This window comes from Notolepis coatsorum (assembly GCF_963971535.1).
Source record: "Notolepis coatsorum genome assembly, chromosome: 2".
NCBI lineage: Eukaryota > Metazoa > Chordata > Actinopteri > Aulopiformes > Paralepididae > Notolepis > Notolepis coatsorum.
In genome coordinates this window covers 161,940,694-161,968,515 of record NC_140166.1, presented here as the reverse complement: position 1 = coordinate 161,968,515, position 27,822 = coordinate 161,940,694, and the positions used below count along the sequence as shown (strand labels likewise).

General features: G+C 45.7%; 2 protein-coding genes across 2 annotated transcripts in view; one reads left to right on the top strand and one right to left on the bottom strand.

The window, feature by feature from the left end:
• The window catches only part of sirt5 (sirtuin 5), a 54,644-nt gene extending 45,852 nt beyond the window's left edge, over positions 1 to 8,792 (bottom strand). Inside the window, exons 1-2 of the mRNA XM_084337899.1 lie at positions 8,731 to 8,792; positions 1,500 to 1,608 (exon numbers count right to left, since the gene is read on the bottom strand). Coding sequence (XP_084194025.1) covers positions 1,500 to 1,602 — 103 coding nt within the window. The 5' untranslated portion in view covers positions 1,603 to 1,608; positions 8,731 to 8,792. The remainder of the gene's footprint in view (positions 1 to 1,499; positions 1,609 to 8,730) is intronic.
• A 424-nt stretch (positions 8,793 to 9,216) lies between these two features.
• phactr1 (phosphatase and actin regulator 1) overlaps positions 9,217 to 27,822 on the top strand; it is a 139,387-nt gene continuing 120,781 nt past the window's right edge. The window contains exon 1 of the mRNA XM_084337892.1: positions 9,217 to 9,432. Within this exon, the coding sequence (XP_084194018.1) occupies positions 9,318 to 9,432 (115 nt within the window). The 5' untranslated portion in view covers positions 9,217 to 9,317. The remainder of the gene's footprint in view (positions 9,433 to 27,822) is intronic.

Sequence of the window (27,822 nt, the reverse complement as noted above, 5' to 3'; positions counted from 1 at the left end):
CTACATGGGTGGTACAGTAACAGTCTATTGCTCGATCCATCTCCAATATCACGATGGACCGTGCCGGTGGCCAAATACCCGAGGGTGGAGAGGACTTGAATGTGCATGGGGATGGCATTTGTGCGTTTTGTTCCACGCTCCAATTTCGGTCTCAAATTGTGGTACAAATCAAGGAGAATGTGTCTCGGGTAGCAGACTCTAGTTAATATTATGTTCTCCCTGCAATTAGACTGCCCCTCATTCATTCATTAATCCCCATCTGCTATCTCTGAAAACAGTTCCCCGCAGAGCGCAGTCAGCGCACCCCGTAGTATTCCGATAACGCTATATATAAACCATGCTGCATTCATTCGGAAAGAAAGACCTATTCCAAATGCTATAGGGTTTGACAATAATTACACTACTGTCGCTATTTTACAATTAACTATAATGAATTACGGATCATATTCATATGAACACGTCAGTGACAGTTGAAACGAATGCATGAAAGTCCGTCTCATGGTGCGTGCAGTTTTCTCATTCTACCGCTGGGCGCCATATACGCATGGTCTGAGCTGTGCGTAGATATACGCACAATGTCAAGCACACGTTCAAATTGATAAGTCCCACACTTTGCTTAGAAATGATCGTACGCACGGGTTACGCACATATCTGTGCATAGGCACCATTGATAAATGAGGGCCTAGGACTAAAATGCTCAGACCTGTAGTTGACAAAAACTTGACCAAACGAAAAATAGATAAAGGTGACTAAATATGATGAAAACGAAAAAGAGCATTTGACACATGACTAAGACTCAAATAAAAATTAGCTGACAAAATTAACACTGATGTACACTCAACGTAACTGTAAACGAGGGAAACCTCAGTTGCCTTTTCGAGTTTAAATAAAGGTTTGAAATTTAAAGATTGACAAATACATTCCCCAAATTGACACAGCAATACCTAGGTATGAAGAGCACGTCTGGCATGACACGCAGTCTGTTCCTCAACTCCACCCCTTTCTTTGACACTCAGCTTTGCACCTCTTCCCTACATAGATATATAAAGACTAGATGACTCACCCGCGCTGCTCGTAACATGAATGTCTATAGTGCATGTACTATTGAAATAACCATAGCTTGCTAAATGTTCAACTTTTTGGTTTGTTAAAAATGGTCAGAGATGTAGTTATCATACTACATACTTATAATGGACTTTCATAATTTATGAACATTAAAAAAAATTCAATCAAATGTCCTCCAAGCAAGAATCATAGCCACGTTAATAACGTTTGTAATAAACCAAACCGTTTGTAAATCCGTCAAGATTTCATCGAGTTAAGAGTATTTTTGTTTGTGCAGATCACTCACCTTAAAGCAGTAGTTAACTGTAGCAATATATCTTATATCTATGCTTCCCTACCCCAGATTCGCAATTTCGCAGCATGCCTGTGTCACCACCACAAGTAGCACAGAACTTTTTAAAGGCTGTAAGGACAGCACGGCAGATAGTACACACCTGAGCTCGGCCGGGCCATGTCCTGTCTGCTCCAGGCTGTTCTGAGATGCGCACAGAGCCGGGAGGTTGCTGTCCCTCTGCGGGTGATCTGCTGCACAATCATCAATGTCTGAAGAGAAAATAATATATATACATTTGTTTTAATGGGCGTGGTTGTGAAAGAGGAAGGTTGTATACTGTAGCTGCCAGCACTCTCTTATTTCCTGAGGCTGTTGGTTGGTTGGTCCACAAAAGTGTCCCCACCCTCTAGCGGCCACAGTATTTGCCTAAAGAGGAGGCTTCAATTTGGCACGGAGGTCAAGTGTTTGTGTGTGTGCTGTGATAACCAGCCTTGGGTACAGGTAGGGCTGTACCGAATGTCATTTTTTAACATTCGAAGCTTCTATTGAAGTATTCGAACGAAGCTTCGAATGTCAAAATAAAATATTACTTTAAACAAATATATATATATATTTTTTTAACTAAATCCTCAATTTGAATAAAGTGATTAATCTGATTAAATTAGTCTTTTTCTTTTATTAAATCAACTTTCTTTAATGAATATAACTCATCAGTTTCGTCAACATAAATAATCCAATAAGGGCACGGTTGGTATGAAAGTGATGGTGACGTCTTATAGTATAATATTAGTGTAGCCTAATCTTTAACTGCAACTGTGAAGAAAATCCCCATTGGTTTAAACAGATTGAAATAGACACATACATTTTTTTTTAAATGTTTTATTTTTTTTATTAAAAATAAAAAATTCAAATGTTGATTTAGAAAGAGATCTTACAAGAAAAATATATACATTCGACAGGGAAGAAACTGTACATTTGGACATTTACCGGGGCCAGTTTCTAATTGCAGTCATTGCAGGTGCTCTTGAAGTTTTGAAGGAGGGTAGGGATTAACATTATTTTACGGCAGTGGGTAGGGCGTTCCACATTGTTGTGGCATAATTGCGAAACGTGTTTAGTCCCCTACTTGTTTGAGCCGAATCTGGGTTGAACATGATTAGTGGAACTCCCTCTGGTGATGTGGTCGTGGAATTCACTGACATTTGGTAGGGATGCCCCGATCGATCGGCCACCGATCATTATCGGCCGATAATCAGTATAAATATGCGATCGATAATCAGTATAAATATGCGATCGGTGATCGGTGATAATGCTTTATTTTCGCCAATCGTCAAAACCGATCGAAAAACGAGATCTCACTCGCTGAGTTCTGTCTCAGACGCTCCGTCTCCTCCTCCTCCTCCCTTCCCGTGTAAACAAGCTCGGGCAATAGTCTGCTCTAACCTAGTGCATGTGAGCTCCGTGAGCTAACGTTAGCTACCGTTACTGTTTAAACAGAATGACCCAGTCAACTATTCACTTTTAGTTTAATACATGAGGCATTGTTAACGGTATCTAGCCGGCTAGCTACTGATAGCTCCTGATATCAACAAATGCTCCAGCAAGTCTAGTAGACGTGTCGTGCATGATAGCTCACATTAGCTCACGTTAGCTCACTGTTCAAAACTAAACGTCCCATTAAACTAAATAGTTCACTGAGGCGTTGTCTTAACGTTATATAGCCGGCTAGTAGTAGCTACAGATAGCTCCTGATATCAATGTCTTATAACAGTAATTCGATGCGTATTTGAGCCCCGGCTTGCATCGCAGTCACAAACGGGGCTAGCTGAGGGAGTAGGGTATATCTGCAGAGCCTAGGGTATATCTGCAAAGCCGCAGATATACCCTGCTGGGGGCATGCTGAATGTGATTTGATCAAAGCAGAGTATACACACAGACAGTGGAGATAGCGAGCATTTTGACTTGTTGCGTGTTGGCGATGTCTCGCAGATAATACAACTACAAGTATAATTATATAATATATATATAAAAAAAAATTATATAAAATAATATATACATGATGGTGATGGTGATCGGTATCGGTGGCAAAAAACGTGATCGGGGCATCCCTAACATTTGGGAAGTATATATGTACATTGATTGATTGAAAACTTTAATGAACAGATTGCAGAATGGGTACAATACAGTACAGCTCAATACACACAATTGTTAAGGGGATGCAGACCAGAGAAAGACTTCCGTCTTGTTTACATCAGGGTCCCCCATTTTCAATTCATCATAACATATATGACATACATGACATACAGATAGACAGTACTGCTACATCTATACATGTATGACATACCAGATTTACAAATACAGTACTGTTTTTGATACAAGCAGAGTCTAAAAAAGAGAGTATATACATTTGACGAAGAAACTGTACATTGGAGGTTGGTAGGTGGGGTGGGGTGGGGGGGGGAAACTGTACATTGGAGGGGGTGGGGGGGTAAGTGTACATTGGATTATCAACAAAACCTTACTTGGTTCCAAGAAGAGGGTCTTGTGTATTATTGCGTTTAACACTTTGGCTGCCATGGGTTAAATTCATTATCAACCGTAGGTTGCCGGCTCTATTTGTCTATAGAGAAAGTCCCCTTCTTTGCAGGGCTATAACTTTTTAAATTCTATTGCTACATTGCCATTATTAGGGCCCATTCAAAGTCCTATATGTATTGTTCATTGTGTAGCAACGTTAAACTTTTTCATTCACATATTCATAGTAAAGTATGGTCTAATGCAGGGATCGGCAATAGGCGGCCCGCGGGCCGACATTGGCCCGCCAGCAATAATTTCTGGCCCGTCAGATTATTTTGAGAATATGATATTTATTTTACGCGCAGGAAATATTCACTCGGGACGCCAGGGTGTCTTTTATTGTGAAGCTGTATCTATCTACCGGTAGTCATCAATAGCACTATAGCCAATTGAAATGCTAGAAATGGTCACATGGACTGGGAGAACCAATGGAATAGTCCCTAACGAACTTTCACTTCCGCGTTCGAGATGGAGCAAGTAACAAAATGTGTTAAAAAACAAAACAAACATCTTTGGATAGGGAAATGCAACAGGGAAATATAACGCTTCTTTTAATAAACAGGAGCCATACTTAAAATACGGGTTTATTGCAACAGGTCGGTGATTCTTGCGTGCCGAGCCGACGTCCTCTCTGCATAATATGTGGCGACAACAACAACGAGGAAATGGTTGTTATTACAACTGTGTTCAAGTTGGCAGATAAAGTAGCTGCATTCAACGCCAATCTGGAATTGGAGGGCGGCGAGTGGATATGTGACATGTTTCAAACATTAGCAGGGATTTTGGAGGACTGAACAACAAACAAGGTATGGTGAGTCGTGTTTTCATGCATTCTGTCTTCTGATCTGTTCATCACCCGCCGCGGTGATCTGCAACAGCTGATCTGCTGTTCATGAATGAATGAATGAAAACTTTATTTAACAGATTGCAGAATGGGTACAATACAGTATGGCGCAATACACACAATTGTTAAGCTGATCTGCAACAGCTGAGAGCTGTTCATGAATGAATGGATGAGTGAGAACTTTGTTTGGCGGATTGCAGAGTGGGTGCAGTGCAGTGCGGCGCAGTGCACACGGTTGTTGGGGGGATGCAGACCAGAGAAAAACGTTTGTCTTTTTTCAATATCAGTATATTAAATTAGCCATTGTTTTTGATCCTGGCCCGCGTAGCAACGGCTTGGGGAAAATCTGGCCCGCGGCAAAACCTAATTGGCGCCCCTGGTCTAATGTATAAGTATGTTTTCATCTCTTTCTGCAGCTTTCTCCAGAACGTGATCTATAGCCCCAAATACATTATATTGATGATGCAATACAGTTTTATGGCAATCAGCGCGATATAAAAAATTCCAACTAGACGTACTTCTAGAAGTTACTACACGTCATCTGATGTTGACCGGATGGGCTAGGGGGCGTTTATAATTCCGTGGGCAGCGTTATACCAATCATCTAATGTGGGTCAAATGTTGATAATAGCAGTTAGTATCGAAGACGGTAACTTTACACGCTAAAACTCACCCCAGTCTCCGCGCGCCGTTGGGCGATCATCGTAGAGTAGAAATTTTATCATTATGGGATGTAGATTTACCCGGTCCATCTCCAGCTTGTATAATGGTATATACGTCCAAATCATGTTGTAACTGAGGGGTACAATTCCCTGACTGTATTGATAAGTATGGTATTATTAAACCACTACCGCTTGTACTTTAACTTCTGGCCATCCAGTACATGATATAGATATGATGAACACTTTCCCACCTGATGAAACGAAGTCCACACAAATGTATAAATCGAATATTTTATATAGCAAAGGGTATATACAACGTTCACTTAATGACATTTATGATTTGAAATGCACTTGTAAGGCAAATGAGTATTCGTAGGTAAATCAACATTGAATGTCCAATCTCTGGTTACGCAGGGAGCAAATATACAACCTGGTTCTTTAGGGAACTATAGCGATGGTACTTAAATGATTATAGCTGGATACACTAAAGGGGGGGGGGGGTCCCGCTGGTTGTAAGACAGTAGGGGGGGGGGGGTTAGAAGAGCCGCTGGCGGTATCCCATCTGGCCGACGATTTCTTGGGAGAATTCAGAGTCCTGAACACGATGCCCACAGAACCTCGGTCCACAGATGAATACAGCTGGACCCTCTGGTGGACGGTAGCTGCCGGTCCACAACGAAGAGACGTGAGGCGACCTCACTCGGGGTAGAGCGCCGTCTCACCTGGACTCCTCTCCGGGGGGTAGTTCCAACACTCAGCAGTGTTGGCCGTTATCCATGGCATAATCAAAGCACCCAAAGCATGTAGATAATCCAAGCCGTGGAAGGCTCGCCGTCGTCCGGGTAAAGTAATCCAATGTACAGGTCCACTCGTCCTGGCCCGGAGCTCCTCGGATGCAAGCACCACACGTGGTCTGCCCAGCCTGGTTAAGACTCCAGATAACGTCAGGAACGATGGGGGTACTGCTCACTTTATAACTCTAACCGAACGATGCACCATACATAATAGACTATTATTAACTTAATAGAAATACGTCCAACTCGACGGTATAGTGCCAAACTATGACAATTCAACTATTAATCCACACGATGTCTCAATGCCTATTCTGAGGCCAAGTAGGCCTTACTGCACCACACGTGCGTCGTGGGTGAGGCTTCGCGTCTGTTACTAGGTTGGAGGGTAAAGGACTAATGGACTAAAAGAAAGTTCTACTTTACTTGCGCCATATATATATGCGCTGTGAACAAATAGTACCATTCGTATTTCGCCAGACGTATTCCTACGCGGAACCGGGCTTGCCACGACATGTTGGTCGGCACGATTGAACTTGAACCAAGGGGCATGGCTGCTGGCGCCAGGTTCTCGTCCAATGGTAGAATGAAACTATTATGGGCTGTTAGTAGACTAAAGGGATATTCAGTGCATATTGTACAAGGAATATACAGGGGATATCAAACGATATACAAATACTATTAAATATATATCCATAAATAAATATATATATTCGGTTTAATCTGATCCTTCACAACACATGTTGTTTATCGAGTTATTGGCAATCGATCGCTGTGTATTGTGACGAGCTAGAATGCCGGGACCTATAGCGAGTGCCCGGAAGTAATACGGCCGTCCAGCACAACCTCTATGGCACTTCCTGTTAAGCGATTGCGCCGATCGGCCACCAGATGGCGCTCCTGAACCGCCAGAGAGCTCAGTGGGTCCTCCTGGTGGATCTCAGGCCAGCGGAGGGGACATATGAATCCGATCCCAGATTTTTGAAATATTGATATTAAAGACGCTGTAAAGCGTCTTCGGCAACTTGAGCATGGCCGGGAATGACGTGTTAAAGCGTTTTCCGGCAGTCAAAGTGTAGGACATTTATTGTACATTGGAGGGGGTTGCGTTAGGACATTTACAGGGGCCAGTTTCGAATTGCAGTATCTCGTAGGTGTGGGTAGGGCGTTCCACATGTGGCATAATTGCAAAACGTATTTAGTCCCTTGTTTGAGCCGAATCTGGGTGTAAGAGCCAAACCTTGAAAAGTCATATTTTGAATATATTTGTATTTTATATATTTAGTTATTGCATAGAAAACAAGCAGTAGTTTAATTTGTAATGCTGTGTGCTATAAGCCATATTTATAGTTTAGTTGTGAATTATTCTAAGAATTAACGTTGCATGTACTTTAGATGTGTTACTGCGCATGTGTGAGAGTCTTTATATGCCGTGAACTTGTATTGCCTAGTTAGTAGTGAGACAGTGCCCATGCAGTTTGGAAGCACATAACTTTTTGACCGTAGTCCATGATCCTAGCTCGGTCTATATATCCTATGAAGAATGATGTTGTACTTTGTGACTGCCCAAAGAAACTAAAGAACCTTCAAAACGTATTCTGGAGTCCGTGAGTGTGTACATCATAATTGTAGATACAGATTGGTATTAGCCATTGGACACGAGTCTGAAACCTTTTTGCTGCCTGCACTGAAAATGAAATGGTAAACGAAAGTCTAAAGAAATCCTGCCATTACACTGGGTATAACATGATTTGTGGAGCTCCCTCTGGTGTTGTGGTCGTGATATTCACTGACCTTTGGGAAGTATTTTGACATGTACATGGGTACCTTAGTGGTGTAGTGTATCTTGTAGACCAGGCCAATTGCAAGTTGCTGTACTGTACTCTGTCGTCTACTCTAAGCCATCCTGGGTTGTCAAAGTGGGCAGGGGTGAGGTGGGTTTTAGGAGTAAGGTCAAGCAGTAGTCTGACCATGTGTGTGTGTGTGTGTACACGCGCCTTCTTAAACAGCACAGTGCACGAATTACCTATCTATTCAAGGTTACATCACGTTGACCTATATGTCCCTATGCCATAAATGTCATGTATGTTGTGTATGTCATAAATGTCTATATGAATTGAAAATGGGGGACCCTGATGGAAACAAGACAAACGTCTTTCTCAGGTCTGCATCCCCTTAACAATTGTATGTATTGAGCCGTACTGTATTGTACCCATTCTGCAATCTGTTAAATAAAGTTTTCATTCATTCATTCATTCATTCTATGAAAACGGCAGTAGCTCACTTGTCTATAGGCAACTAGCTGAACTTAATCGTCTGAGCTTCAGAATGAAGTTAGTGAAGCTAAGCAATGCTAACTACTGTTAGCTGGCACTAGTGCTAACAATGAAGCAGCTGCATCGCAGCTAGAAGTACGAACGCATCCGTTGCTCAAGTCCTGCGCACCGAAGCAACGTGTGTTTAATTTCTGTGATGCTGGATTTCTTTTTTGTCAAGTCTCTTTGGTTTGATAGCTACCTTTTTCAGCCTGAAGCCTAGGCGATCAGCTGCAGTGCACTGCACAGCATCAACAAAGTGTAGGAATGTATTCCGTTGTTTTTCTCATCGCTATCACTGCCACTGGACCTGGCCGGCTGTGTTTTGGGAGAAGAACCAATCGGAAGTGACCGCGAGGTACTCACCAGAGAGACAGTAACCTCGTTCTCAGCTTCATCTCGTGACCACCAGGGGGAGCAGTTGGACCACTGACTGTAGCCATAATGGCAACTGCATTTTCATTGAATTGTTACCGTAAATTGTAATTTCATTCGTCTTCTAGGAAAATAAAATAAAGATCAGTCAGAATAAAAATACGATCAAAGTTGGCAATGTATAATGACACAACTAGGCCCCTCTCTCTCTCTCTTCCTCCTCCACCTCCTCCTCCTCCTCCTCCTCCTCCCCCACCACCATCAGCATCATCACCACAACCCGCCCCTCTTCATCACACCGTCTTGCCTGTGTAGTGTGTAGTGTGTCTGTGTGAGCGGCGGCTCTGGGTCTCAAAAGTCCCGCCGGTCGCCAGTGGACTCTCTCTCTCTCTGCCCGCCGTCTGGCCGAATATCATGGCGGCGGCCCCGAAGGATGAGGTCGTGGACCGTCGGCCGATCCGGAGAGTCCGATCTAAGAGCGATACGCCCTACATCAACGAGGCGAGGATCTCCCTGCACCTGGAGACAGGTAGGCTGTCAGCCTGTCACCCAACTAGATCAACACCCTCCCCCCTATACCGGGGAGATATTGTGCAATAGCCTATTATTGTGAAGGGAATTAGTTTCTCATCCTCCGCGTTTGACAGTTGTCACAAATCAACGTGATTCTGTAGCTGCTGTTATTATAGCTCAGTGCTGAGCTGAGCCTTGGCTTGGTGGTCGTGATTTGGTGACCAGGCTTTACAATGACTCATGCATTGTTCAAATGAGCGAATTTCCCCACCTCGTCTGTGTTGAAGAAGCCAGGCAGTGAGCGGCTCTGGTCTGCAATTATTAAAGCTGCAGTATAGGCAACTTCGGGAGTAAATGAGCAAGGGTGAGTTGACCTGTCCAGCACAAATAGAGCAAGCTCTGCATCACTTTCCCAGCTTTAAGCTGCATTTTTAAACAAAGAAATACATAACAATAATGTATGCTATATTTCCCAGCCTCTGATTAGCAGGTGGTTTTGCACATTGTGTGTATACCTTTCTGATCATGCAACCCATATTGGAACCACTTGGCAGGCGATTTGAACAACCTCAGATGTTTTTTGGCCTGCCTACACCATCATACACCTGCCTACACCATCATAATGTGCAAAACCAGCTTCCAATCAGAGACTGGGAATACAAATATTTAAAAAAGCTGCTGGTGCCTCTAGGAGTCTGTGGAAAACCTTTTGTTGCGCGTGCATGGGCTTGCAAAGTGATGCAGAGCTTTGCTCTAGTTCCGCTGGGCAGGTCAACTCACTCTTGCTAATTTCACAGAAGTTGCCCACTGCAGCTTTAAGTAAGAGTCATGCTCCTGAGGATGCAGACCGGTGGTTGAGCAGCCCTGTAGCTTGCTGATTGTAAATTGCATGTTGAGAAACATCACAGCAGTAGTAGCATGTGTATGAACTTGGAGTCTCGACTCACTGGTTTGTATGAAATGCAGTTTGACTCGTTCCTGCGTTCACCTGACTTGGAATGGGCGAGGTTAGGTATGGTTCTCTGGCATGAAGCGCCACCCTCACCATATTATGTCATGGCGCACATTATTCTGTCGCTGTAGAGACAAGTTTGTTTACGTTTCCACTGTTTCCATCGTTGCCATGGGCAGTTTGGGCACCACGGCATGCCATATAGGCCGCACAATCTTGGAAGTGTAGAACTTGACGACAGCAAAAGCCCCTTCCTCAAATTTTCATTTTAAAAACGACCAATTTGTTGCCTTTATCCTTTTCACTACCACACTACAGAAGGTTAACCCTTTCACTACCACACTACAGACGGTTAAGTGTGGTAGTGAAAGGGTTAACCTTCTGTAGTGTGGTAGTGGAAGGGTTAACCCTTTGTCGTGTGGCAGGTAAATGGTTAACCTTCTGTATTGTCGCAGTGAAAGGGTTAACCATTTTGGTGGTGTGGCAGTGAAAGGGTTAAGCTTAATGTCCTGTCCTACCAGAAATCCATTGTGGGACCAGGGTACCCTTCAGTGTGTAACATCATGTATGGAGCTGTCCGCTGTGCCATGGTGCTGAAATTGCCACTAAGCAGAATAGCAGTGGCAGACCCCAGTATGGCAGCCGGTCTTCTCACACATTAAGAGTTAACGCATAGCCTACTACTGTATGAATAGCTTTCATTTACAACCCTCCCCCCTCCTCCAATAAGCACATTAACTCGATGTGACAAATCCCTGTCACATGGTAGCCTATGTAGTAGGTTAAAGTCTGTTTTTAGCCTATATCTATTTTTTCCCATTCATTTCTGAAGAATGCCAATGCCAATTCTCAAGCCAGGCTATTGTTCTATACGTCGCCTGCCCTGCATTGCCTTTAACAGCTGTTCTGTTGGACATGATACTGCATGCCTTGCCGTGCCTTACTCAGCGGTAAAGACGGAGTAAGCAGTCATCCTTGAATACATTTCTCACGTGACATTTACTGATAACGCAAAGGGTACGGTCAAATGAAAGCGCTTGTGTGTGTCCAGCTTATTGCTCTCTTCTCCGTGTAGTTTCACCCTTCACTCGCTGCTGCTGTGGTGTCATAGAGAAAGGTGAGGCTGTGGGAGAACTAAGCTCCTAAATAAACCCAAGTAATGGGAACATTAAATATGGCCTATTATATGATACCTCCAATATTCTAGCCTGCATGGCCCTTTATAAGTCATATACTTGAATTTGTGTAGTCTACTTAAAATTACTGTCTACACATAATCTCTCTCAACTGCTTCTTCTCGTCGTCACAGTCTTCCACTCCATAATTCTATTTAAGGTACCAAGTCAACTTTACTCAAGTGGATTATCCCTCCACTAGATGCATAGTGTGTTCATCAGGCTGGTCAGGGAGGCTGTGTAGTTGTTGAAAGGTTGGTTGTTGCAACGACACAACCCTGTGTGTGTAGCCTATGTGTAACCTGCTGCAAGGAGTAGTATTGAAAACTAGCTAACATTAGCTTAAATCCTGTGATACAACACAACATAAGACAGTTGAAAACTAGCTAACATTAGCTTAAATCCTGAACACAACACAAGACAGTTGAAAACGAGCTAACATTAGCTTAAATGTGTTGGTACAACACAACACTCGTCCTGGAGCTTTGCTGGTGGAGAGTTGACATTGTTTGTGTGATTTCTGACTAGCATGGCTTAAATTTGATGGAGGGGACAATCTCGGTGTGTAATGATATTAGGTGAAATGAGAGTGGGTATAGCCTATAGCTGCATAAAGCTGGCTTGGCATACAGCGTTTTAGTATATCTGGAAGTGGAGGAGCACACCTACCTACAGTCTGACTCTGACTATGATTACAGAGTGAACACAGTGTGGCTATATATTATAGTTGCAACAAATATGTACATACATGTACATATTTCTATGTATGTATAGATATATAGTATGTACTCTACATTCATAGTTGAAAACCCGTGGGTGAGGGACCCCCCAAAGATCTAAGATGAGATAAGACAAGATATTCCTTTATTGATCCCCTTGGGGAAATTCGGACATCATAGCAGCATGGGGGAGGGGGGAGGTGAGATACAGGTATGGGCAGGGTAATAGAAGAAATACATAAATATAGGCAATAAAATAAAATATGAATATAAATAAGAGAAAAATAAACAGTGTAAACAATGTAATTAACTCTGAATATAAAAATGAGAAAATTAAACGGTATACACAAGGTGCAAGTGAGGGTCTGCACTCTAACTGGCATGATATACATCATAATTATGTTACATGTCTGTGCAGGTTTTGGTGGTTAAGAGTCAGACACACTTAGGGGTCAGAAATTCCTAATAGTCATTTAATAATAATAATAATAATAATAATAATAATAATAATAATAATAATAATAATAATAATAATAATAATAATAATAATAATAATAATAATAATAATAATAATAATAATAATAATAATAATAATAATAATGCATTTGATTTGTAGGGCGCTTTATAATTGTGGAAGAAAAAACTCAAAGCGCTACATTGTAAAAGAACATAAAAGCTAGCAAGAGAGTAAAACAAAGAATATAAAATAAGCAAGACTAAAACTAGTAAGGAGTAAAAAGAACACTAAAACTAGTAAAAGAGTAAAAAGCATAAAATAAGAAGGGCTAAAAAACTGGTAAAAGAACATAAAAGGTGTGGAGCTAAAACTAGATAAAAATCAACAAAAGGCTCTATTAAAAAGATGAGTTTTGAGGCCCATTTACTATTATCGGTCACTTTGAGCCCTGACCCAAGTCCTCTCTCTCTCCCTCTCTCTCTCCTCTGGTTTCTATCTGGTTTTAGTCTCAATTTATTTTGTCACGACTCACCACTCAAGACATCTGCCCTCCCGTGCATCTTGTTCCTCGTCTACGTTGGTATGTTTATCCTCTGTCGCTTTGCATAAATTCAGCCCACACCTTCCTTTGATGTGTGCGTTTGCGCCGCCATACACAGCTGTGACTAATTGCCAAGCCATCTTCATTTATGTGTGCGTGCGTGCGCAAACGAGTGTGTGTGTGTGTGTGTGTGCATATGTGTGTGGGTGGCTGGGTTTAGTAAAACAAGGGTGACAGAGGATCCATCCACACACACATGGACACACACACTCACACACTCTCACACTCACACACACACACACACACACACACACACACACACACACACACACACACACACATACACACACACTGTGTGTGTGTCTAATCATGTCCTTGTCTGATTTGCATGTGTGTGGGTGCCCTGGGTTCAGTAAAACAAGGGTGACAGAGGATCCATGCACACACACACACACACACACACACACACACACACACACACACACACACACACACACACACACACACACTCACGTGTACACTGTATGTGTAACTGAGGGGTACAATTCCCTGACTGTATTGTTAGATATGATACTTACTACCACTACCTCTTGTACTTTAGACTCTGGCCACCCAGTACTAGGCATAAATAATTATGGTAAACACTCCCACGTAGATGAAACGATCCAACACAAATGTACCAAGTCGAAAGTCTGCGTTTAATAATAATTAATACATAGCAAAAGGTATGTAGAGCAATCACTTAATTACATTTATGATTTGAAATAGGATGCACTTTTATGGCAAATGAGTATTCGTTGGTATATCAATAGAGAACGTCCAATCTCTGGTGGCGCAGGCGGTAAATATACAACCTGGAATATTTAAGGAATAATAGCAATGATACTTTAATGATTATAGAACTGGATACACTAGGGGGGGATTCCGGTCGCTTGTAAGACAACTGGAGAAAGGGGGGGGGGGGGGGGGGGTAGAGTCTGGCTGTATCCGTCTGGCCGAGGGTATCCTGGGAGAACCCACGGTTGTGCGGCTCGGTGCCTCAGCGATCCTCGATCCACAGATGAAAGCAGTTGGACTCTCTGTGGGCCGGCTTCCTTCGGTCCACGATGGAGAGACGTGAAGCGACCTCGTCGTGTAGAGCGTCTCCTCACCTGTCGTCCTCTCCGGGGGGGGGTTTCCAACACACGGCAGTGTTGGTCTTTATCCATAGAATAATCACTGTATACAAAGCATAATCCGTGCCTGGGAAGGCGGGCTGTCGTCGGTAGAATAATCCGGTATGCAGGTCCACTCGCTCGTCGGCTCTGGGGCTCCTCGGGTGCAGCCTCACATGGGGTCGGCCACCCTGGATAAGCAGCCAGTTCTCTGCCCGAAACGATGGGGTACTGACTACGATAGTATTCTCACCGCACGAAGCACTACATATGAATAGACTATTATTAGCTTAATAGACTACGTCCAACTCGACGATATAGTGCCAAATATGACTATTCAAATATTAATATACACGATGTCTCAATACCGATGGTAGGCCGAACTTGGCCTTACTCCCACACGTGGCGTCGCGGGGAGGCTTTACGTCTGTCACTCTATTGGAGGGTAAGAAACTGGACTAAAAAGGAAGTCCTACTTTAGTAGCGCAGTATATATACGCACTATGAACAAATAGTACCGTTAGTGGTGCGGTAGCCAGATTCCTACGCGGAACTAGGACTTGTTCGTACATGTTGAGCGGTACGTTTGAACTGGGTCTGGGGGGTATGGCAGCCTGGCACCAAGGTCTCGACCAATAGTAGAATGGAGACTATTATGGGATGTTCAGTAGGCTAGAATGGATATTCAATGCATATTGTACAAGGAATATACAAGGGATATCCGGGAATATTAGAGAATATACAAATACAATTAAATATATATATATAATAAATATATATTCGGTTTAATCTGGCCCTTCACAACAGCCACCCCCTGATTGGTCCCAGACCTAATCAGTTAAGCAGAGACAGATTAATCGCGTTGTCTATTTACACATAAGGGTTTGCTGTAGGGGTCAGTCAACTTCACAAAGTCATAGGGTTATAGGGTCATGGTCATCATCGATTGTGTCTGGGAGTCGGGGCAGTTCTATGAGCCTCGCCACGGGACGGGTGTAAGTGCGACCCTGGACAAGCACTTCAGCTGCTCGGACCTTGCCGTCGGCACCGGTGATCACTTTGCTTACGCGGCCGGCCGGCCACATAGCTCTGGGCAGTGATTGATCAATAATCATGACGACTGTTCCTTCTGTCAAATTGTCTCTCTCCTTTACCCACTTCTGGCGGGTCTGTAGAGACGGTAGGTAGTGCAGTAGGAAACTGCTCCAAAACTTGTCGGCTAATACTTGGCTGTACCTCCACATTCGTCGGCCGTTCGCTTCTTCAGGCCGGTACATTGTCTGGGGTAACGCGGGATCTAGCCGCCCCATCAGGAGTGTGTTGGGGGTAACTGGGTCGATATCCGCCACATCGCTGGAGACGTAGCCGAGGGGCTTAGAGTTCAATACTCCCTCAATCTCCGTGAGGACTGTCATTAGGACTTCTTCCGCCACAGTCTGGGCCCCAAGTACTGCGTACAGGGCTGTCTTTATGGAACGCACTTCCCGTTCCCAAGTACCACCGAAGTGGGGTGCGTTTGGGGGGTTGAATTGGAAGTCAATCTGTGCTGGAGCGAGGTGGGTCTTAAGTTCTGGGCCCATAGCTTGGAAGCTCTCTCTCAGCTCTCTTTCGCCGCCTTTGAAGTTTGTCCCATGATCGGACAATAGTGTAGACGGTCTTCCTTTCCGTGATGTGAATCTACGGAAGGCCATAAGGAATGAGTCTGTGCTCATGGTCGGGAGAAGCTCGATGTGTATCGCTCTGGTGGTCATGCATTTGAATACAATACCCCACCGCTTCTCGGTTCCTCTTCCTTTCTTTATGTGCAGCGGGCCAAAGCAGTCCATACCCGTTGAGTGGAATGGCTTGTCACCGATTCGGAGGCGACATGGAGGAAGGTCAGCCATCCTTGGTATGCTGGGCTGCGCGCGCCACTTGCGGCAGTCTAGACATGTTCGCTGGAAGCGTCGTACCGCCTCTCTTCCTTGTAGGATCCAGTAACAACGTCTGATTTCCGCGAAGACTCTTTCTGCTCCTGCGTGATGTACATCCTCATCGTATTTCTTTATAATCAGCTCTGTGACCTTGTGTCGGCTGTTCAATACGATCGGGTATTTAATGTCATCCGGTAGATTGGGGGCTCTGCGTAGGCGACCACCCACTCTGATGAGGGTATGAGCGTCGCTCTCGGGGGCCAGATGAATTAATCTGCTGTCGGATGGGACGGGCTTTCCTCCCTGTAGACAGGCCAATTCATCGGGGAACGAGTCTCTCTGGGCTCGCTGCAGTAGAAGCAATTCTGCTTCCTCGTAGTTAGCTGCTGACATTTCAGCGGGGGACTTACACTCCGGGTGGTGCCGCAGGAATGTCCTTTGTTGTGCACTCTCTATGGTAGTGCAATCATCTATGTTGGGGTCTGCGGAGATAACAGTGCTCAATCCACAGAACACAGGCTTCTTATTCTCAGCCTCCTCCTGACTGGCTTCCCTCGGGATAGGCGTGGGCCACTCTCCTTCCGGGAGCTTTAGGAATGCTGGGCCGTCACTGTAGACATTGCGACGGGTGAGGTCATCTAGGGGCATTCCCCGGGTGATGACGTCAGCTGGGTTCTGTTTTGTATCAACGTAGCGCCACTCTGTTTCTCCGGTTAACTCTTCGGTTAAGTCTTGAATCTCGGTGACTCTGACTCCCACGAAGACTTTGTACTTGCATGAGTCCGATTTGATCCAGGCGAGTACTGTCGTGGAATCTGACCACAGGATTGTTCTAGACACCGGTATGGTGAGCTCACGTTGGATGAGCGTGGCTAGGTGCGCTCCGGCTAGGGCTGCGCAGAGCTCTAGACGTGGGATAGATTGTTGCTTGCGTGGGGCTATTCTCGAGCGGGCGAGGACAAATGCTGTGTAGATCTCTCCCCCCTCTTCTTGGGCCCGCAAGTAGGCTACCGATCCGTATGCGACCTCTGAGGCGTCACTGAAGACGTGTAAGTCCATTTTACATGTCTCTGGCCTCACCGTGGGTGGGAAGTAGCTTCGGCGCATATTAACGCCTGGGAGTGAGTGGAGCTCCATCTCCCACTCTCTCCAGGTGGATGCAAGGTGTGCGGGAATGGGGTCGTCCCAGCCCTGGTCCTTGTCCCACAATGCTCGTACAATCATTTTTGCCCTGGTGGTGTACGGTAGAATACATCCTAGCGGGTCATATTGTCGGGCGAGTGTTGTGTACACACTCCGTCTGGTGGTCGGCGCCGCCGCCGGCCTTCCCTGCTCCGTAGTCAGGGGCTTGTGTCTGTAGTGAAGCGAATCTGTTTTGAATCGCCACACCAATCCCAGGGTCATCTCCTGGGCTTCTCCCGGGATTGTAGCCATCCAGGTCTCGCTGCTGGCTGCCTTGTCCTCGGAGGAGAGGCTGCGCAGTACTTGCGGATCGCTGCTGGCCCACTGCCTGAGATCAAAGCCGCCTTTGATCAATGAGGCGCGGAGTTTAATCAGGAGAGCCTCGGCTTCTTCCTGGGTTGAAAGGCTTTGTAGACAGTTGTCTACGTAGAAGCTGTTCTTTACGCTGTATCGGACCTCTTCGTCCGCTGCTGGGTCCTCTGCTACATGTTTCTGTAGTGCAAATGTAGCACAGCAGGGGCTGCACGTCGTTCCGAAGGGGAGGACTTCCCATTGGTAGATGGCTGGGTGCTCATCTCCTGGCTTCTCTCTCCATAGGAACCGTAACAGGGGCTTGTCCTCCTCTACTAATCTCACCTGCAGGAACATTCCTTTAATGTCCCCGCTGATGGCCACCTTTTCCTGGCGGAAGCGGAGTAGAACGCCGAGTAGGGAGGGGCCGAGTGTGGGACCGGGCAGTAACTCTTTATTCAGATTTTGGGATCCGATCTGGTAGCTGCAGTTAAATACTATGCGGTCTTTACCGTTGTGATGGACCTTGTGGTGAGGCACGTACCACGATTCAGTGGTCTGGTCAGCCTCTTTAATGTCCATTTTTGTGACGTGTCCCGCTGTGATGAGCTTCTCAATCTCAGCGCGGTATACACTCTCTTGGGCGGGGTTCTTGGCTAAGCGCCGCTCCGTGTTCAGCAGGTACCGTTCTGTGGCGTCTGTCTTGGCGTGGAAAGTAGGCATTCCTTCTCGCCGCAGGAGTGGCGTGGCGTATCTCAACACGCCGTTGACCGGGACTCTCTTGGTCCCTGTCTCGAGGAGGTGAATGGCGTAAATGTCATCTTTAGAGCGAATGTCTTTCTTTCCGTTCTTAAAGGGCATTTGTTCCAAGGTCCATAACCGCTCTACGTGTTGCAGGAGTGCGGTTTCTCCCTCTGTGACTCGGGAGTGGAGACATCTAGTGGCTGTACTTCGGTTGAGAGATTTGGCGAGCGGGCCTTGGAGAGTCCATCCCAAACGGGTCTCGACTGCTGCAGGACAGCCTCGGGGTCCGGTATGAACCCGGTCTATCGGGACAATGAGGTCTGCATGGTCGGAGCCTATCAACAGGGTCGGCATAGCATTGTCTATGAGCGGGATCGGTAACTTGCGCAGATGTGCATATTTCTCCATCAGCTTGGCGACGGGGTATGTGTACCGCGACAGTCCTATTTCTTGGCTGGTGAAAGCGTCTGTAATCTGGTACCGTCGCTCAGGCTGGCCGCTTGCTGCGATAGAGAATGAGACATTCTCGCCCTTTATCGTCTTCAAATCTCGTCTTATTGTCCGAATTGTCATTTGGGTTTCGCTTCCCCGCGGCCCTAGCTGGGCCGCAGCGGAGGCGAGCAGAAGGGTCTTCTCTGACCCGTCATCGAGGACGGCGTAAGTGTCCAGGACTTTATTCTGGTAGCTTAGTGTCACACGCACTACTTTTAGGAGTACTCGGGCTCCACTGCTGCTGGCGGGATCGATGTACATGACGCTCGCTTTGCTGCTGGATGGTGCGGGTGAAGGGCGCCGTCTGTTACTGTCGTGAAGTATGTCCAGATGGGCTCCATCGCACTTGGTGCACCTTTTCTTTAAGCGGCATTCGGCTGCCATGTGTGAGCGCGCACAGCGAAAACAGCGCTTGTTGGACTTTATCCATTGACTTGCTTCCTCCGCGTTCAGCTTGGGGAAGGAGTCACATTGCGCTAGCCAGTGTTCTTTCTCACAGTAGGGGCACACTATCTTCCACCTCTCCGTTCTGGAGGGGGTACTGTGGCTCCTGCTGCTCGGTACTGACTCCGATTGGTGCATCACAGTCACCGATCTTCTTCCATCATTTAGTCGTCTGGTTCCTTCTCTGGAGCCAGGGGTGCTCCGTCCGAATGTATCTAGCCGTAGGCTGCTGACTTCTCTCGCCAGGAAGTCTGCTAGATCGAGGAGGTTCGGTTCGGGGCCATTCGGGTCTCGGTGGTCTCTCTGCCGCCTAAAACGCTCCTGTCGAGCGGGCGGCAGCTTCTCCAAGATCCTTTCCACATTTGAGTTGGCGTAAAGTTCATGCCTCCCCTTCTCTCTCTGCGCTCCCAACATCCCTACCAGGGACTGCACTCTGATGGACAGGTCGTCCAGTGCTCGATTGTCTATTGCTGGGGGTAAGCGGTCGATGTGTCGGATCTCCTGGATCACGTAATCCCATATGCGCCCATACCTCTGGTCCAATGCTACCAGCGCTGCTGTGTATGGGGTGGTGGAAGTCGCGTAGGCGAGCGCTATATTATGTGCGCGGGGTACCTTTAAGTGCTTCAGTAGGATGGCGTATTGATGGCGTTCATCCAATACATCCACCAACATGGTCTCCAGACACATGCGGAGTTCTGTATACTGGGCCCGGTTCTCTTGGGTGAAGTCGGGTACCATAGGCGTGCCAATGTATGACGCTGACTGTGGATACATCGGCGAGCGTTGGGGGAGAGGCCTCCTAGGCGAGTCTCCTCCCGCTCCTTGGTATGGGCTGGTACCGGCAGTGTACCATGGCCCGCTTGTCCAGGTGCTGTTCCTCGGTGCGGGTCGTGCGTCGTGCTCACCCGTGTATAGAGTCGGGGGTCTGTAGCGCAGCTCCGCGGGAGTATAGCCTGGGCTGTACCGGACCTCCTGGTCCGGTAGAGTACTGTGCTGTCGTCGGGCGTGGTTCTCCTCCTCTTCCTCTTCGTCTTCAGTTAGGTCATCCAGTGCTTGTAGTCTCTGGTTTAGCCTCTCCACAGGATATGCTGCTCCTTCCCGGTTGCTAGGTCTCGCTTGGACCGGTGGGGGGAGGTGGTCTGTGGGGGGTATAGACCTCGTCTGTTGGTCAAGTTCAGGGTTGTTTACTCGGCTAGGGGATGCCGCCCTGGAGGTGTGTCTAGACGAGTTCCTGGAGCCTCTGGCGGAGGGAGAGGGTGTTGTCCGTCTGATCAGCTGTTCTATTAGTTGCGCTTGCTGTCTGTCGCGCTCTGCGTCCCGTAGAGCACCAGCAGCTGCTCGCTGGCTGTCTGCTCGGTCTCGGGCCACATTCTCTTCCCTCTGAATGCGTCTTATTTCTAGACGTATATGCTCTTCTTCGCTCCGCTGCTGGATCTGCAGTCGGTCGCGTTCAGCAGCGGCGTTCAGGCTGATGAGGAAGGCCTGCTGTAGGGTCCTCTCTGCCTCGCTGGGAGAAGGCGGTTGTATAGGGGAGCCTTCCCTCGGGGTACTCCTTGCGGAGCCTTGGAGCTCTATCTCCACGGTGCTCTCCCCGTCTTCTTCCGTGCCGAGTTCTCTCTCGGTAGCGTTGTATTCCTCCCGGGACTCATCGGGGACTACTTCTTCAGTACTGGCGGGGTGTGAGGTCATGCCTGGTTCCCACTGGTCCCCACCGTGAGCTTGGTCAGTTACATTAGAACCCGTAGGGGCCTCTATGGTCGGGGTAGTCTGGGCGTTGGGGTTAGACATACTTTTACTTTCTAGTTTTACCGCGTTTACTGTTAGTAGAAGACTAGGTTGTTGACTGACAGCGTAAGCCTCTAAGTACTGAGGGAGCCGTCGTTCGCGCTGCGGGCGTTGGTTAGGAGGATCGTTTCGTGGAGTGTTCATCATAGGCCATTTCAATATTAATAACACTATATTAATATTACACTAATTACCATCCGGCTCGAAGGACCAATTGTAACTGAGGGGTACAATTCCCTGACTGTATTGTTAGATATGATACTTACTACCACTACCTCTTGTACTTTAGACTCTGGCCACCCAGTACTAGGCATAAATAATTATGGTAAACACTCCCACGTAGATGAAACGATCCAACACAACTGTACCAAGTCGAAAGTCTGCGTTTAATAATAATTAATACATAGCAAAAGGTATGTAGAGCAATCACTTAATTACATTTATGATTTGAAATAGGATGCACTTTTATGGCAAATGAGTATTCGTTGGTATATCAATAGAGAACGTCCAATCTCTGGTGGCGCAGGCGGTAAATATACAACCTGGAATATTTAAGGAATAATAGCAATGATACTTTAATGATTATAGAACTGGATACACTAGGGGGGGATTCCGGTCGCTTGTAAGACAACTGGAGAAAGGGGGGGGGGGGGGGGGGTAGAGTCTGGCTGTATCCGTCTGGCCGAGGGTATCCTGGGAGAACCCACGGTTGTGCGGCTCGGTGCCTCAGCGATCCTCGATCCACAGATGAAAGCAGTTGGACTCTCTGTGGGCCGGCTTCCTTCGGTCCACGATGGAGAGACGTGAAGCGACCTCGTCGTGTAGAGCGTCTCCTCACCTGTCGTCCTCTCCGGGGGGGGGTTTCCAACACACGGCAGTGTTGGTCTTTATCCATAGAATAATCACTGTATACAAAGCATAATCCGTGCCTGGGAAGGCGGGCTGTCGTCGGTAGAATAATCCGGTATGCAGGTCCACTCGCTCGTCGGCTCTGGGGCTCCTCGGGTGCAGCCTCACATGGGGTCGGCCACCCTGGATAAGCAGCCAGTTCTCTGCCCGAAACGATGGGGTACTGACTACGATAGTATTCTCACCGCACGAAGCACTACATATGAATAGACTATTATTAGCTTAATAGACTACGTCCAACTCGACGATATAGTGCCAAATATGACTATTCAAATATTAATATACACAATGTCTCAATACCGATGGTAGGCCGAACTTGGCCTTACTCCCACACGTGGCGTCGCGGGGAGGCTTTACGTCTGTCACTCTATTGGAGGGTAAGAAACTGGACTAAAAAGGAAGTCCTACTTTAGTAGCGCAGTATATATACGCACTATGAACAAATAGTACCGTTAGTGGTGCGGTAGCCAGATTCCTACGCGGAACTAGGACTTGTTCGTACATGTTGAGCGGTACGTTTGAACTGGGTCTGGGGGGTATGGCAGCCTGGCACCAAGGTCTCGACCAATAGTAGAATGGAGACTATTATGGGATGTTCAGTAGGCTAGAATGGATATTCAATGCATATTGTACAAGGAATATACAAGGGATATCCGGGAATATTAGAGAATATACAAATACAATTAAATATATATATATAATAAATATATATATTCGGTTGAATCTGGCCCTTCACAACAGTATGAATGTGTATGCGTGTGTGTGTGTGTGTGTGTGTGTGTGTGTGTGTGTGTGTGTGTGTGTGTGTGTGTGTGTGTGTGTGTGTGTGTGTGTGTGTGTGTGTGTGTGTGTGTGTGTGTGTGTGTGTGTGTGTGTGTGTGTGTGTGTGTGTGTGTGTGTGTGTGTGTGTGTGTGTGTGTGTGTGTGTGTGTGTGTGTGTGTGTGTGTGTGTGTGTGTGTGTGTGTGTGTGTGTGTGTGTGTGTGTGTGTGTGTGTGTGTGTGTGTGTGTCTAATGGCGTCCTTGTCTGATGTGCATACTGTGTGTGTGGGTTTGCTGGCACTCTGACCTTCTGCAGCCACGTCACAGAGCCTGACTCAGAATGTGACCTTTGACCTTCTCCACATCACAGAGCCTGACTCAGAGCGTGACCTTTGACCTTCTCCACGTCACAGAGCCTGACTCAGAATGTGACCTTTGACCTTCTCCACGTCACAGAGCCTGACTCAGAGCGTGACCTTTGACCTTCTCCACGTCACAGAGCCTGACTCAGAGCGTGACCTTTGACCTTCTCCACGTCACAGAGCCTGACTCGGAGCGCGACCCCCCCCCCCCCCCCCCCCACACACACACAGAGTATTCCTGCCGATGGAACCAGCGACCTCCTGGTTACAAACCTGCTTGTCTAACCTCTAGTTCACTGCTGCTTCACTGTTTGGAGATAAGTGTGCTAGAAATATTTTCCTTGCACATTCAACGCGTAACTTATCTGCACACCGTAGATATAGAACAGTTAATTCATTGTCTGTTATCTGTGGTGTGCAGACAGGGGTGTTATCTTTGGGATTTGGCGTTATCTTTTGCAACACAGCATTTCCACTGTCTCACCGTTCATAATAATCTTCATACGGATGTAACCGGGTGAACCAGATTTATATTTATCTGAGATAAATATTGACATAGTATCATACTCGTATTCCCAAAACTATAAACTATCAAATTACAGTACAAATTAATTTGGTTGATTCTTATGCAATCCTCATGCAATGAAACTATACATTTTCCAATTAGACTTTAAACCCAGAATCGCTGCATCAGGACCTTTAATATATATATTTACGTTTATATATATATTAAGTATATTGTGAATCATGATGCATGACTAAGTGGATATTGTGATATTACAGTAACTAAGTAGATATTGTGATATTACAGTAACTAAGTAGATATTGTGATATTACAGTAACTAAGCAGATATTGTGATATTACAGTAACTAAGCAGATATTGTGATATTACAATATAACTAATATATTGCGCCCGGACACACACACAATTTTTTTTACACATGCAAAATAATTATAAAAAAAGACGATATTTATCGATAATTTTTTCCCGATTTATCGATTCTTCCAAATGGCATATAGTCTCAGCCTTAACATCCACTACATGTGATGTTGTTAAGTTCCTACTGTGCCTCATGACAGAGGAGTTTTTTATCCACTTTTTCTCCTTATTTTTCTATTTGTCTCCCATCCCAATTTCGTGTCGCCAATTCTCCCCTTCAATTCTTCCCTCCCCTGTCTTGAACGTTGCTAGACTATGCCTCCCACTGGTCGGCTGTAGTGAGGATAGAAGCCTTGCATCACGTGTCCCCTCCGGTACACGAGGAGGCAGCCTGTCACATCTTTTCACCAGACAGCGCGGTCTCTCAGTGGCGAGGAGTAACGTGTGGGAGGCTCACGCTGCCCCCGATACTTCCTGACTCTGCTGTACAGGCGTCACCCAACCGACCTGTAGGAGTCGCTGTCCACAATGTCCAATCCCCACCCATCGACTTTCTACCCGCTACTGGCCGAAGCCGCAGGCAATGCTGACTCCGGGAGTCGAGACCGCAGCCTCTTGCATTGGTGACGAGCGCAATCTCCGCTACGCCACCCAGTCGCCCGTACAGAGGAGTTATTTGAAGTAGCAGGTGCAGTTGGCGTTTGGTGCCACACACTGCTGTGCATAATCTCCCTCCTATCACGTGTCTCGTCTTCAATTCACTTCTGCAGGGGAGCGGATCCATGGTGTGATATACAGATGAATAGTCAACTGTCAGAGTCCTTATAGCATAACTTACTGTGTCATCAGCATACAGTAGGCTTTGAACCCAGTCTGAAGTCTGAACTAGGGATGCACCGATCCGACTTTTTCAGTCCCGATACCGATACCTGGCTTTGGGTATCGGCCGATACCAAGTACCGATCCGAGACCATTACCTGAAATGAAAAAAATGTAATTAAATGAAATCTAACCCTAACTAACCTTACTGTCATGCACTTGTCCTAATAAACTAACCTACACTGTAGGTCTGTAGCACTCAACACTTTGATGAACATCGTTACTCAGCTGATAGAGTTGTGCCCTTCCTGATGACTTGTCGTACAGAACTTGTAAGTTGCTTTGGATAAAAGAGTCAGACTAAATGTAAATGTAAATGTAAATACCCATTGTTCAATTAATAAACTGTATGCCTCACTGTGTGGAAGAGACTGGGATCCTTCTTTTGTGTAAGGCAACATCAGGCTTGACTTAAAACATTACTTTCCTAACTTAGTGAAACTAAATGTAACAAATGAACACAGATATAAATGTACTGAATTGTTATTTCTTATTTTATTTATTATTATATATAAAAAAAAAAATTAATAAAAAAATAAATCCAATATATAATAATTTTTTTACCGATACCCGATCCAGCAATTTTTGTGATATCGGGGCCGATATCAATATCGGATCGTTGCATCCCTAGTCTGAACCCAGTCTAAACCCAGTCCCCCAGCTCATCACCGTGCTGTCTCCTGTCCAGCACTGTCCAGACAGTTGTCCCAGTTGTGGAGTTGAGAATTTTTTATTTTTTTTTAAACTTTGACCAGTCAGCTGGTTCTTTTTAGCGTTTATCGCTTTTTCTGGTCAAGCATGACCGACAGAAACAGGTTGAATAGGATATAGATCGGGGGAAAGACACTGAGAAAATACGGCGAGTCCGGGAGTCGAACTCGTGTACCCCAGATCCGTGACGCGCACGGTTGTCCCCGACGCCGAAATGGCGCCGAGATACGCGGTGAGCTACTGGAGCTCCCCAGGAGTTGAGACATTTTATGCAACATGGTCCATTATTTACCCAAGTCGCAATACGTTTCAACCTAGAACCAGTGACAGCGTTGGATGATTTATTGAGCGAGAGGAATACGACAATGTATGCGCAACAAGTTGACTTGCCCGGGTTGTCCAAAATATATGACAAAGATACAGTACAGATACAGTAAGAGCTCATTTCAATCTTTGGTTTTCATTAGTTTTACCATTAATCTATCAGCTTTGCAGGCACCTCCAGTAAAGCCTTCATGGTCACTCAGGCAGAAAGCACACATAATATATCGAGATCTCGTTGTAACAAGATTTGTATCTGGTTATATTGAGACCTTTTCTCCTTTTAACAAGCTTTTTATCTCCTCATAATTAAATCTTTATCTCATTATATCTTTTCCCGTTATAACAAGATCTTTCTCTTTGTTTTAATTAAATCTTTATCTCATATGTTTTCTTGTTATAATTGTAATAGCTAACTAAAGCCAGAACACGGATGCAGACACAAACAGGCAGAGACAATGTGGAATCAGAGAAAACCCAAATGAGAAAAATTAGAAAAAGGAGAATACGGTAACCAGGTCTTTAGGCAGTCCAGGAAGTGAACGAGTATCAGGGTAGTCAGACAAGCGGAGGCCTGGAGGTTCATGACAATAACAAGATCTTTATCTCGTTATAATTAAATCTTTATCTCATATCTTTTCTCATTATATCTTTTCTCATTATAACAAGATCTTTCTCTTTGTTTTAATTAAATCTTTATCTCGTATGTTTTCTTGTTATAATTGTAATAGCTAACTAAAGCCAGAACACAGATTTATAATTAAATCTTTATCTCGTTATATCTTTTCTCGTTATAACAGATCTTTATCTCGTTATAACAAGATCTTTATCTTGTTATATCTTTTCTCGTTATAACAAGATCTTTATCTCATTATAATAAAATCTGTATCTTGTCATATCTTTTCTCGTTATAACAAGATCTTTATCTCGTTATAATAAAATCTTTAGCTCGTTATAACTAATTTTTATTTTTTTTTAAACTTTGACCAGTCAGCTGGTTCTTTTCGCGTTTATCGCTTTTTCTGGTCAAGTATGACCGACAGAAACAGGTTGAATGGGGGTATAGATGGGGGGAAAGACACTCTGAGAAAGTACAGCTTGTCCGGGAGTCGAACTCGCTACCCCAGATCCGTGACGCGCACGGTTGTCCCCGACGCCGAAATAGCGTTCGAGGTACGCGGTGAGCTACTGGAGCTCCCCTATAACTAAATCTTTATCTTATCTTTTCTTTTTATAACAAGATCTTTATCTCGTTATAATAGAATCTTTAGCTCGTTATATCTTTTCTCGTTATAACAAGAAACCAAGCAGAATTGTCTTTTCTGTATGATATATATTGTTATCGGATAAAGACGGCTCCAGGGTGTTGGATCTCCCAGCATGCCAGCTCCACCCAGCAGCTCTCATCGGCTCTGGGGGAATTCAGGTCAGCCGGGCAGGAGCTTAGCCCTGTTCACACAGACCAAAGACTATAGTCATCACCACACTCTCACTCAGACACAGAACGCACTGAGAGCCACCTCAATGGGGAGGAGGAGGAGGAGGAGGAGGAGGAGGAGGAGGAGGAGGAGGAGGAGGAGGAGGAGGAGGAGGAGGAGGAGGAGGAGGAGGAGGAGGAGGAGGAGGAGGAGGAGGAGGAGGAGGAGGAGGAGGAGGAGAAGGAGAAGGAGAAGGAGAAGGAGAAGAAAGGGGAGTCGTTTTCAAGTACCGTAGCAGAAGAGAGACACTGG